Raw genomic sequence first — 13,029 nt, forward strand, 5'->3', positions numbered from 1 at the left:
CCTCGGTCACCCTGGGTGTCACATCTCCCTCACGCTAACAGCAGCAAGCACAGCATCTCACATGTCCCCCGGGATGATCCCACCTGGCAGCGGTGTGTGCGTGTATCTGTGTGTGGGAGTGAGAGAGGGAAGGAGGGAGAAAATTAGTTCTCTCCATCACTGCAAAAGACCTGCGCTGCCTTTTCCCCATCTTGGCTATTATTTTGCCTCTTGTCTCTTGCGCTGAGCTCATGTCCTAACTGCAGTCTCTATTGGCCATGATTTATCTGATACACAATCTCCTGAAATTTCTCTCTTCTTGCTGTATCCTTCTATCCCTGTTTTATTCATACTGCCTCTCCTCTTGCAGTCCATTATAAACATTTCTTTGTACTCTGCTCCCATCTTTTTCATCCTCATTATATTGAGTCCTTTGTTCCACCCACTTCACTTACTGTCATGTTTTCTTAACATTCCCACCTGTCACTCTCCCCCCCTCCACGGTACATACTCTGCCCTCATTTTGACATGAATAGCTGAAAATGAGTACATGGTGTGCAGAAATGAAAAGTAATGTGCAGAGGGATAAACTGAGGTGCAGTTATAAAAGGAACATTGATTTCAGAGAGGTTTATCTGCGTATATGAAGTTGTATCAGTCTTTATTGTCACTTGTGGATTTATATACCTTGTTCTGGCCATGCATACTTCAGCCGATGTGCTTGCTGGCGTTGGTTTAAAAGTCACCGGCGCCTGTATGTGTGTGCAAACAACATCCATGCGTGCCTCCCATCCTTCCTGCGTGCGTGCTCTCCTCCTTCAATTCTCTCCAGTCATTCCCCTCCCACTGCCTCTCTCTTTCTCTCTCTCTCCATCTCTCTCTCTCTCTCTCTCTCGCTCTCTCTGCTTCAACCAGACGCACAAACACTCTCTCACTGTGTCTGCTCCGCTCTATGTATCATAGTCACCGTCTGTGCATTCAAAGGATTCGAGTGTGTCCACCTTTCCCTCCCTTCCAGCATTATTTCTGCCCCTGACTCTTGATTTTTGCCCTGCCCAGCACGGAGCTGTGCGCGCGTGCCGCTGGGGGGGGGGGGATTGGCTGACTCGATAGGAGGAAAAAGAGACGGGAGAACTGTGCGGGCAGGAAGGATGCGCTCGTTGCTGCAGCTTCTGATTCAATTAGCATGAATTTCACAGCAGAGGCAGTAGCGGCAGCATCATCACCAGACTCTCTCAGCAAGCCAGCAGCTGCACCTTGTGTCGGAGCTCTATTGAGAGGACCAGTGGCTGCTTCTAATCTGCTTCCCACCCTGGAGAGCACTGTTTAAAGGGGCAGAGAAACGGAATTTTATCCTCCAAGGTTGAAGAGCAGTCAGAAGTAGGACGGAGCGTGGTTACAAGTCCAAGGATTAGGAGCATGTTATGTTGAACTGAACATCAACCTCTCTGATGCTTTGGTTGTGGTTTAATCCTGTTAAGGTGTCTTTCTTGGTCCTGCTCTGCATTGCATGACCCATATTGATTTGTTTGTCAGAAAAAAGGAGAGAAATTCAGCAACGTCGCACTTGGAAATAGCCAACCGTTTTGCCCTCCTTGTCAACATCCCTTTTTTAAAAATTTTTTTACTATCCAGTCATTTCTTCTCTTTATTCATCCCTTGTTTTTCTGCTTTCAGCTGCAGACTGAAAGGATTCGGAGCTCTTTCAGGGATTCGAAGCCCCAAAACAGGATTTGGCTGCTCCTTCATCGCAGCACCCTTGTCTCTGCTCTTATTTTTTTGCCTCTCCAGTTTGCACTCTGATTTTACTTCTATGTATTTTTTTTCATTCTCCTGCTCTTCTGGTCTTCTATGTTGGTTCCTAAAAGCTCAGATGGGATGGAATGAGTCTTTTTCTTTGTGATGCAGGCTTGGATTATGGGTGGAGAAGCCCTCTGAAGCTCTCCCCAAGGCAAAGGAAACCCTATCAAACAATTAACTCAAAGAGCTGTACACAAGACATTTTTCAAGGAGCTAAAATGGAGTCTTTTGTTCACTAAATCAGTGCTGCTAAGCTTTGGTTAATGGATTTAGGTTGTACTTTAAACAAAATAGGTTAAGTTTATTATCAAAAGGTTTAAGTGTTTTGGGAGAGGAGTCGGAGTTGTTGTGGTTCTCAAGGATCAAGTCAGACGCATTTGGATATCAGCACTAGACTGTTGGAGAATTCTTGGGGTTCTTTCATTTCAGGAAGGATTTTGTCTTTTTTTCTGTTTTTAATTCCAATTGTTTTTGGGATTTTCAAACCGGGATCTTTTTTTTTTTGGCTTATATTTTTATTCTGAATTTTCCTTTCCTCCCCGGGCTGGAAGGCTGGGGATCATGGGCCCAGGATTCATTTAAGATGTTCACTTCCTGTGTGTGTCGTATGAGGGGGAGGGGCCTTACAATCCTTTCAGGCCCCACCCCTATGGAACAGGAGGTGGAAGTGGAGGTGGATGGAGGGTTGCTAATGGTATCCAGGCCAATTACGGCATCACCTGTGGTGTGGGCTAGTCCAGCATTCCTGTTTAGGCTGGTGCTCTCTCTGGCACTGCTAGTTTTCCCGTGCCCAGCCGTGGCCGCACGAGTCTCTTCTTCCCTCAGTACCACCCACCATGTCCACCACTTCCACAACAAGCATGGCACTGTGCCCATTGCCATCAACCGGATGCCCTTTCTTACACGTGGGGGCCATGGTAAGATCATTCTCTTTCTGTTACTAATTACTGCCCTCTCAACACTTCTAAAAACTATCAGTCAAATGTTAACCAGTGATTTTGCTGAGCCATCCCAAAAAGTGCATTTTTATACCTTAAGGAATTTTTCTTCAAGAGGTTGAATTACGTTTGTAATGAGTTCCAAGCTGAGAAAACAAACCCACACAGGCTATTGGTTTATCCCTCTATTGATTCCTGTCGTCTCAGGAAAGATGAGTGGAACCAAGTCTGGGCTTCCAGTCTCATTGCTTCAGCTCCCCATAGGCCAGTGGCTGAATTCATGTCCCTGAGTTGGTGGATAAAATGTCTAGAAGCTTTTTCGTGCTGGATTTGTTTTGGGTTTTTTTTTTCAGCACATCCCCAGCCAACTGTATTCTGCTACTTGTCTTTCAAATCCAGCACCCATCCTGGGTCTGCTGATTTATTGAACTGTGGCCAATTTATCTAATCACAACCTGTAGTGTAAATGTTGACATGTGATGGCAGCCACTAAAGGAGAGTGGCCTTAAGTGGTTGGGGAAATGCTAAGTTCCGTATGCCGATTGTCATGGTACATTGTGTACTTGAGAAAATCCACTGATAATTGCTTGAACACTCCTTATTTTGTCCTACTTTCCACAGTATATATCTTTGGCTCAGTGCTCTATGGTGCATCAGTTGCCGTGGTGTTCTTAGCCTAAGCTGTCAGGGACAAGACAGAGTTTCACACTGATGATTCCTTTGATGTTTGTCAGCCACAGCCTTTTCCACTGCAATGTTACTTCTCTTCTTTTCCTTGAATATATTTTCCTTGTTGTTTCTCAAAGCGCTGTACATACATTACTTTGACAGGAGATACTAATAGTGTTTATTGATTCCTCACCGTGTTCACACTCATGTCTTTCAATTTGCATCCACTCTTCTAGTTGGTTCTCCCAACAACCCTGGATCTTTCTGTAAACCAGTTTCTCTTACTAATTACTGCCCTTCTCGCTTTCTCAGTATAGCTGCAAACCGAATTAAAGCACAGGGCGATCAAACTACACATAAGATTTCCCATTAAGTGCACTGACTTGACTTGAATTTTAAGTATTGGCTGACTTTTAGACATGTTCTACTCAATAAAAAGAAGAGAGGCAAATATTGATAAAGTTTAGGTAGTTTTTGTTTGGGTTTAAATACAATTAAGATTTGGGTTAATGATGCTTTGGATTTATATTCAGTTTTATTGTGATGTAATTGGTGTCATATTACATGGAGTATTTGTCATTTACATGTCCAACATTTTTTTTCTTTTAGTTTCATTAATTTTGCAAATATTATTAAATTATTATTAAATTAAAGTGTTTCCATAACAATGATCTTGGGGAAATAGGAAGAAAATCGTGACTGATATCTTGCATCTTTCTTGTTTATATTATTGAAACTACTTGGTCAGAGGGAGCAAGTCATCCCAGTCCTTGTTTTCAGTATTTGAAAAAGAACCTGAATCATTTTTCCCTCAGTGACGTTGCTAAAATATAGTGTTTCATCCCAATGCATCCCCATTTTTTTGACTACTGAGTAACAGGCAGTTTTTCTTCTAACATGACAGTTTCAGCTGGTGTCTTTTCTTCATTTTCCTGCCTTCTCTTCCTTCTAGCTTAGATAATTGGATTGCCCCTTTAAAAACTTCAGTTGCTAAGCTATTTAAATTGACATAATTAACATAAAAATGTTCTCTGGCTCTCTTCCTGTGGATTTATGGCTGTCAAAGAATATTGGTCTGCCAGAGATATGGTCTGTTTGCCCTGTGAAAAGGAAAGACTACATTTCCATAGCAAACTTAGAGCTCAGGCTGGGAGCTCAACTCACACTTTATAGGTCTATTGGTCTTGTGTGTTTGTTCTCGTGTGCTGGAAGTTTTACTGTGATGTATTTTATTTTTAAAAAAAGGGAAAAAAGTACACATTGAGCGGAATAGCTGCTAAAGCAAGATGGGGACATTATTTGGTTGACTGGTTGGTTGTATTTGTTGTTCTTTTTTCTCCCTTAGCAGTATGCTGTAGCAGTTACTAATGCACGCCTACACAGCAAACACTGCTGCTTCTCATTTGGTTTGTGTTGTTTTTAGTATCACACTTTCAGCATTTTCATTATCCACTACAAGACAGCACACACACATTAGAACACTCCTCTCGTGCGGGGAGTCAAATACAGTCGCCATTATAAATACTTCCATTGGAGCCTGGCATATCAAGTCCTTGTCTGAAATGCCAGCTCTCCACATATTGTCAACTAAGTGGCACAGCTTATTACTAGCGCTAATACCCCACTCAGTGATAAGAGCCCACTTGCTTCAGAGCACTTTCAGTAGGCAGTTTCTCAACTGGATGTCATTGTCGCAACGCTGCAGCGGACCCTTTCCCGTCACTCATGTATTTGCTCACTAACATCATCTCGATCAGATCTTAAGTTGGCACCAAAACTCTGCAGGAGCCTTCTATCTCCCTGGAGTGGTGTATGCCAAACAACTGCCAAGCTACTTCCATATAGTAGGAAAGTAGGCACCTACAATTCATTATACTGTCAGTGTGGCCCTGTGCCGAGCTCTGGGTTTTAGCATATCAGGTCCATGAGACTCAAGGCTCAAGCACTATCTGATGTTCTCTTCCTGCTTTGTCATTATAATGCTACAGAACACCAGTCTTACACTACATGTATCTTGCAATACGATATATGGCAATTTGTTAATGTCATTTTTTGAAATATTGAGATATATATATATATATATATATATAATATTTTTTTCATAATTACATTTAAAAATGTAAACCTTAACATTTAGTAAAATTTTAAAATTTAAAAGCCTTTTTTCATTTCAATTTTGATGATTATGGACTACAGTTTATAAAAATCAGAATTCTGGCATCTGAAATTATTTGAAAATTTCATTTTGACTTTGAGTAAATTAATGTTCAAACTGTGTAAATACTCTGTGCCTCTCAGTCTTGGCTGCTGACTTGACTGTTGTCCAGATGATGATCACTGATCATCAATCTTCTAAACCAGAGAAAATATCAAACATATTACCTGAGCCAGAAAGAAAGAAAAAAGAACTGGTCCAAAATTCTCTTTATCGGGTGAAAGTAAATTTGATATTTCATTTGGAAATCAGCGTCCTGGAGTCTAGCAGAAAAGTAGAGTGTTTAAAGTTCAGTTGTGAAATTGCTGTGGTCTGTGATGATATGGGGCACTATGTCATTTGCTGATGATAGATGGTCCACTGTGTTTTATGCAGAAGCTTTTACTTTGCTTTTTGCTTCTATGTACTGAGAAGCTTTTATATTCTGATTTTCTGTTGACCACAACCAAATCAGCTGCCTTTAACCCCAGACTTTAAGACTAGGTGAAGGGCACAGGCTGAAAGGCTCTGCTGGCCTATATGCCTGTTAAGTGACCCCTACACATATACATTGTTTACTCAGTATCTGAATTAGATAGGGAAATTATGATTTATAAGTACAAAAGCTATATGAGGCTGAATTAATATTTTTCATTTACAATACTTTTTAATGACATGTGTGAATACGCTAGGACTGGAATTAGGGAGTGATTGCACTGAGGTATTGACGTCCTGTGTCATTGCAAATAAAAGCCAATAAGGCTTGCCCAGAGCCTATTTACATGTGTGATCATCATTGATGTGCACCAGTGGCATGACCATGGTTTTGTTGTCACGTCTACTGGCTCACCTGTGCTTGCCGGCAGTCACACCCTTATGCACACTTTGTATGACTTTGGATTGGTGACAAAGAAAATGTTTACCATGCAGGGTAGTCCACGCCTGAACACTTCGGTGCATAGGACTCAGGGGATTAAAAAGCCCATTTCGATTCCGGCTGTCTTTGATGTGTTTGGGGAGCCTCCAAGACATACGACTTCTGTGTAGATCAGTGGGTGGAATCTATTCACTGAGTGTCTCCAGAAGTGTGCTGGTTGTATACGTGTTACCCTGTTTATGAAAAACTGGGGATGTATCAAAATGACTTACAAATTATATTTAATTTACTAATCAAATAAAGCCTATTTTTCATTGCCAATACTACAAAGGCAAATAAGAAAATAATAAATGTTCATTTTGTTTAAGAAATACAGCGTAGAACAGGAGTGAGCAGACATGTGAATATGAAATTATTCAAAAATATCACGTGGCACTGCTTTAAAAATATACACTACATTATGATGTGGAAGTGAAAACACTTCATTGATGTATTCAGAAATGCAAGTTAAAATGCCACCCTCCATACAAAGGACAAGACAAATAAACAGATTCCAGAAGTCACTACCTTTTCTGGGATTCAGCTTATTTAGGAAGAACTGATGCAAAGGGAAAAATGTCCTGTGACTAGACAAATCTAAAATAAAAATAAAAAATAAGTTAAAATGTAGAAACGTATCTAACGAGGAGAGGACCACAGGTCAAAGCCATCATATGATATAAATGAAGTCAGTCAGTTTTGCTTAAAAATATTATGTCATCACTTTGTGAAAACAAATACCTACACTAATAAAAATAAAAAAAATAGTCTGCTGAACTGAAGCTGTTGAAACAGGCTGATTGAAAGAAAGTGTGGCTTCAACAAGCTGTCAACCAGTTGGCATACTGGAAAGGATTATCCAGTTCCTAAATAAAAAATACAATAGGAGGTTGGCAAAAGATATTGGCTACTCCCAGTCAGAATTTTTCAAAATATGGAGCAAGCACAAGTAAAATGAAAGAACCCATCCATCCATGTCTGGGTAATCGGGGAAGCAGTTTAAGTAAACAAACCCAAACCTCCCTTTTTCCTGCCACTTCCTGCTTCAGCTATTCTGGGGGGACACTTAGGCCTTCCCAAGCCAGCCAAGAGATGCAGTGTGTCCAGCATGTTCTGGATCTGGACCTCCTAAGCAGTCAAAACAACCTGAACCTTTTGATGTAGTGGATTAGTGGGTTACTTTGAGGTCCTCCCAAATGACCAAGCTGTGTCTAAATTAGATCTCAGACATCCTTTGGCTAAAGCTCATTTCTGTTTTTGTTTTTTTCTTTACATAATTGGTCTTTTGGTCACTACTCTGAGCTTGTGACCATAGGTCACAATCATTCCTGCATTCCCGGTGCCGCATCTGCAGTCATGCACCAGTCTGTTAGAAAAACTAATAGGTAAAGCAAGAGGCAGTGTTTGTGACACAAAACTATAAGAACAGGGAAAACCCAAAAGAAACCAGCACCTTAACAGGAGAACTCAAAGTTAAAGTGAGCTAAAGAGGAACAGCCATTGATGAATATCATGAATCACAAATATGCACTGGCTAAGGAGATTGTGCTTTAACTTTTGTCTGCTAGCATTCCAATGAAACATTTTAGAATCTTTCATTGGAATTGGCCGAGTTTCATTGGAATTTGCTAAAGAAAACCAGCAAATCTCCCCAGTCACTTATGGGATAGGGTTGCATGCAAGGAAAAGGACAGGAGACATTAGTTTTTACCTCAATAGTAAATGCATTGGTGGATCTCAATCCAGCTGAAAATTTGTGGTGAAATTTTAAAAAGAAATAGCCTTGACAAGGCTCAGTCCTTCAAATTCACATCTGTCAACAGTGTGTGGAGAAAGATGGAACTTGAATATTATTTTCATTAGTGCTTATGTACACTAATATGTGCACTTGCATGTACTCTCACAAGTTTATATGAATACTATAGAATCTCTCTAAATTCTGGCTAAATTTCAGTAATTATCAGCATCATTTATTTCTTTGCCTGCCCTTCATAACGGTCATCTTGGAAATGAGGTCAGACTCAACCTCAGGTGTATTTGTAGGAACATAAATGGAATGTAGGCAGGAAATGAAAACTTAACCTCAATCACCCCAAGCCATCTTATAATTTGTGGTTTAGACAGGACCATAATTACAACTGCTCCACATCACCTGGGCCTTTCAGCCTCGCCTGTGGTTATAGTGTGTGTGCGTGTGTATTGTGAGAAGCATATGTCACAGACTTATTTTCTTTTATGGTTAAACATGCAACCTAACCAGCAAAAGAAAACACATTGTTTTCTCCAGGGAAGCTTTGATTATGGCATAAAGATACACAAAGATCAGCTACAGCTAAATACCTCCAGAAGGTAAGACAGGTGCTGAGAAACCAGCTGAATGGTAGGAGTATGATCCAAGGCATCAATGCATATGCTCTGTTGGTCATCAGATACACAGCTGAAATAATAAGCCAGCCACAGGAGGAGGTAGATGCCACTGACAACAAAACTAAAAACAATGCACAGAGTTCTGTTAGAGCCGCAGTTAAGGAAGAAACATGAAGAATCCTGAATTTGTCCAGAAGACAGGCACAACAAAGTGGTTGGGATTGTGTATATCTGTGAGCATATGGACTAGAAGTCTCAATGGGAGACACCACCAAAGGTAGTTGAGAACAACAGGTCCTGTGGGACTTCAAGTTCCAGACAGACATGCAGGTTCTGGTTAACCAACCAGACATAGTGGTGGTTGACAAAGAGCAGAAACGGAAGCTGTGATAGATATGGCAATCTCACGGGACAACCACGTCAGGAAGGAGCACAAAAACTTCGAGAACGGTAAATCGACTGCTACTGATGTAGTGCTTTTCTTCTCTAATACTCTTGCAACCAGTCACACACACATATAGTGCCCTTGAAGTAATTGAAGATGTATTAAAGAGTCACACATTATGACCTGCTTATATAAATATAATTACTATATTTATCATAGCTTTACTTTTTTAATTAGTATAATATATGATAACCATTAGATTTCTAGTGTAAGTCTTGGTTTTCATCATTTTTTAAATTTTAAATATATTTGTCTCTTTCTGTCCAGTCACTAGATCATAATTCTACATTACCGTTGTCTGTTAGACTTATCATACGGCAAGATTTTAAAACTCTGTTTCCCTTTGTGCCGTCTCTTCTTTTAGAGCTATCATTTCTGCACGACACTGTCCACTTTCCCCAAAAGAACACTCACTCTTTGTAGTCCTCTGTGTGCTAAGATTTGTTTGCCTTGACCATACATGCATACCGATGAGGTCAGCTGCTGCATACACCCCTTCATCTGTCCTATCCTGGACAAGCAGGTTCACTAGCCCTCTGATTCCGAAGGCCCAATCACCATCCTTGCTGAGAACCACCCAGTGTGTGGCCCTCTTGACTCGAGCCCTGTCCTTGTCTTTCACCAATGGCCTGTATCACTGGTTACTGTGCTAATGACAAGCTGCTATGTTTGATAATCACCACTTTATCTCTGGGCTGCAGGGGGAGGTCAGTTGCAATGTGTGTGTGTGTGTGTGTGTATCTGTGAACTCGTTTGAGCGCACTCCTTTGAGAGTCAAGTCACAGCCCTTCTCTTTCAGAGAACACTATTAGTATTCATGATTCTGCCTCCACAAGAAGTCCAAGGCACACAACCACATGCACGGACATGCGCATCATGATGAGGAACAGAAAGAACGCCTCAGGTGTTCTGGCCAGTTAAGATAAGCTAGCTGGTTTGACATTTTCTGTCCTGCGTTCACACACCCAGCCTCCCACCTTTTTTAACACCTGAGCTACGCTGAAAGGAAACACATAAAAGCGCCAGACTACACCTTTCCAAAAAATTTCCAAAAATCCAGCAAGCATGTAATCAACTTCATTTAGTTTGGAAGTTTCTCACTGTTGAGCCCACCATTGCTTCAGTTAATTTAACTGTTCCCCCCAATATTTTCACTGTATCTTCAGCCATACTTTGAGATAATGTGCTTTTTACTTCTTTTTTTTTTACATGTAGTGTCATGCAGGGAAGTGCTTTTTTCACTTTGGGCTTCCATTTTTGTATAAAACTATGTGCTGGCCAATGTCTAAAAGTGTATCTTTTGCTGGCTTTTCAGGGTATCTGAAGTTATTTTTTCATGCGCAACTATGTCTTGTGGAATTTTGTTACCCTATCGTTTTAGCTATAGATGCCAGAGTAGCACACCCCGTTATTTTAAATGTAAGATCTTAATGAGCACTGATAGGTAATTAGTCAGAGCTTGTGAGAGCAGACATTCAACAAGACTTAACTGCCTTTTCATGACAGCTGTGACACATTTTTAGGTAGAATTTGACTTTTGTTAAACCTGAATAGAATTATGTAATTAGTGTCCAAATAAAAATTTAAACAGGAAACATGACATTTTACACTTGAAAGAAAGTCAACTAGTCTACTGTATTGATACATCTGCTACTTCAGCTATTTTTCAAAATACCTTTTTAACATATCATATAAAGATGCTGAAATTTAAATTTAATTTAATTTAGTTTTCTATCGAGGTACATTGACTGGCTTTCTACCACAACCATATGCCCACCCAATCCATTCTTAATGCCTCACTGGTGTACAATATGTTGGACATGGAAACAATAAGTCTCTTTCTTGTAAAAAAACAAAACAAATCAAGAGTAACAGTCATTTATGGGGCGTGGGGTTAAAAGGTTACTTTAATGTGTGTAATAGATTTAATTATGAAAGCACTATAGATGCATCGGTGGGAGTGTGTCATGGGCAGGGGCAACGCCTTAGCTTTATAGACAGCAAAGACAAGGAAACCAGACCTGCAGAGGGTGCACTGATGTAAGCCCACTTTAATTATTTATCTTTCAAATATTAAAGCATTCAACGTGGGGTCCACGCCACGTATTTCAGTCTCTAGTGGGAGTGCTGGGCATTAATAAACAAAAGTGGCTTATATTATGCATGAAAGACCCTTTGGAAAACCCTCACCTCTGCTTTTCTGCCTAACCCGAACAAGCTCTAGGAGACAGATGAAGATACTTTCATGAGCTTTGCAGCTATATGAATGTGGCTCATTGTCTCATTTCTTCCCACGCAGAGAACACTGTATGGGTCATTTAACATTTATCTATAGAGCTAGCTTTTCTCTGTGGGTCTGCTGCTTGGCTTCAGCTGACATTTTATTATATTTAAAAAAGCTTTTTATTGTTATGTTGCCTTCAAATATTTAAATGCAGCTTCCTTGACTGAGAGCACTCACAGCAAGCAGGTTGTCAAAAAGGATGCTTTTGTTGTCAGCTCTCATTTTTTCCATCTTATTTTCTGACGACATAACCCATGGGACTGGACGATGTACTGGCTACACTTATTTTTCTACCAGTTCACTTTTTTTCATGCAGTCCTTCAGAACCACACATGTTTTGGGGCCTTCATTTAATTATTTATGCATTTTGTAAACTCAATTGCGTTGTTAAAGAGGTTTGGCAAAATGTGATGTGACGCTTAAGCGGAAGCATGTATCATGACTGCAGTAATATGTCAGGATGTGAAAATAAAGATTTACTAAAGATGTTTGTCAAAAAGAAACCTCCTGCTGCGTGTGTGCATACCCTGTATCGCAAATATCCACATGTACACACATGCGCACACCCACACATGTTCTACCTGCAGAAAGTAACTTTGCAGAGTTCAAGTGAACTTCAAAGATCTCAGTATCTCCACCTGACATATCTGTGTCAGGGCTGTGATGACTGACAGACGTAACATCAATCACCATCATCTTCCCCTGCCACTACCTCTAATGTGCCCACAAGTCATCCCTGCATGGAGCATCCATATCGGAGAAGGAGGGAGGGGAAGATGAGGTATCTGGTGGAAATGAGAAAGAATGGTGAAGAGTGGAGATTAATAGAGTATGGAAAAGAAGGAGAGCTTGCACAGCAGGGAAGGCAAATGCAGGTTGGAAAGGGAAGGAGAGAGAGAACTACAGACAGAGATAGAGTCTTGGTACTGTGTGTTTGAAACCCTAACTCATCTCCTTGCACACAGAGCCTTGACACACTTAAATCTCCTCCCCAGGGTCTTTGGGGAGCTGTAGAGATGAACCAAGGCGCTACTGGAGCAGAACCAGAGATAGGCAAACCCCTGCTACTTTGCACTCTGCTCCACTCTCTACTCTGTGCTGCTTCTACGTTATCCCACCTCATCAGTCATTTCAGTGTGGAAATAGGTTATTCAGAAGTGCGCCCAGGTGACTATCCCATTTGGGGCTAACCAAAGCCAAACTCAGCTTCTGGGCAACAGAAACTTAAACCTTTTCAGTCCACTTGACATACGTGAAATGTGGATTGATACGTGTCCCTTTGATCTCTGACCACGCTACCGAACGTGACTAGAACTACGAGACTATCAACTGTTTGTCCATTTGGCAAATAGTCTGCAATTATTTTGTGTGTTTGTATCATCCTTTCCAACGTGGGGTTGACTTAACACAATCTGAACAACAAAGAAGATCACATAT

General features: G+C 40.8%; 1 protein-coding gene across 13 annotated transcripts in view; it reads left to right on the forward strand.

The window, feature by feature from the left end:
* The window catches only part of nrxn2b (neurexin 2b), a 661,917-nt gene that overhangs the window by 454,454 nt on the left and 194,434 nt on the right, over positions 1-13,029 (forward strand). For 2 of the 13 annotated variants that reach the window (XM_063470260.1, XM_063470261.1), the window contains exon 1: positions 916-2,696. The exons of the other annotated variants lie outside the window; for them this stretch is intronic. In XM_063470260.1, the coding sequence (XP_063326330.1) occupies positions 2,363-2,696 (334 nt within the window). In that variant the 5' untranslated portion in view covers positions 916-2,362. Of the gene's footprint in view, positions 1-915; positions 2,697-13,029 lie in introns of those variants that run through there. 13 annotated transcript variants of the gene reach the window in all.

The sequence above is a fragment of the Pelmatolapia mariae genome, linkage group LG3_W (assembly GCF_036321145.2).
Source record: "Pelmatolapia mariae isolate MD_Pm_ZW linkage group LG3_W, Pm_UMD_F_2, whole genome shotgun sequence".
Taxonomy (NCBI): domain Eukaryota; kingdom Metazoa; phylum Chordata; class Actinopteri; order Cichliformes; family Cichlidae; genus Pelmatolapia; species Pelmatolapia mariae.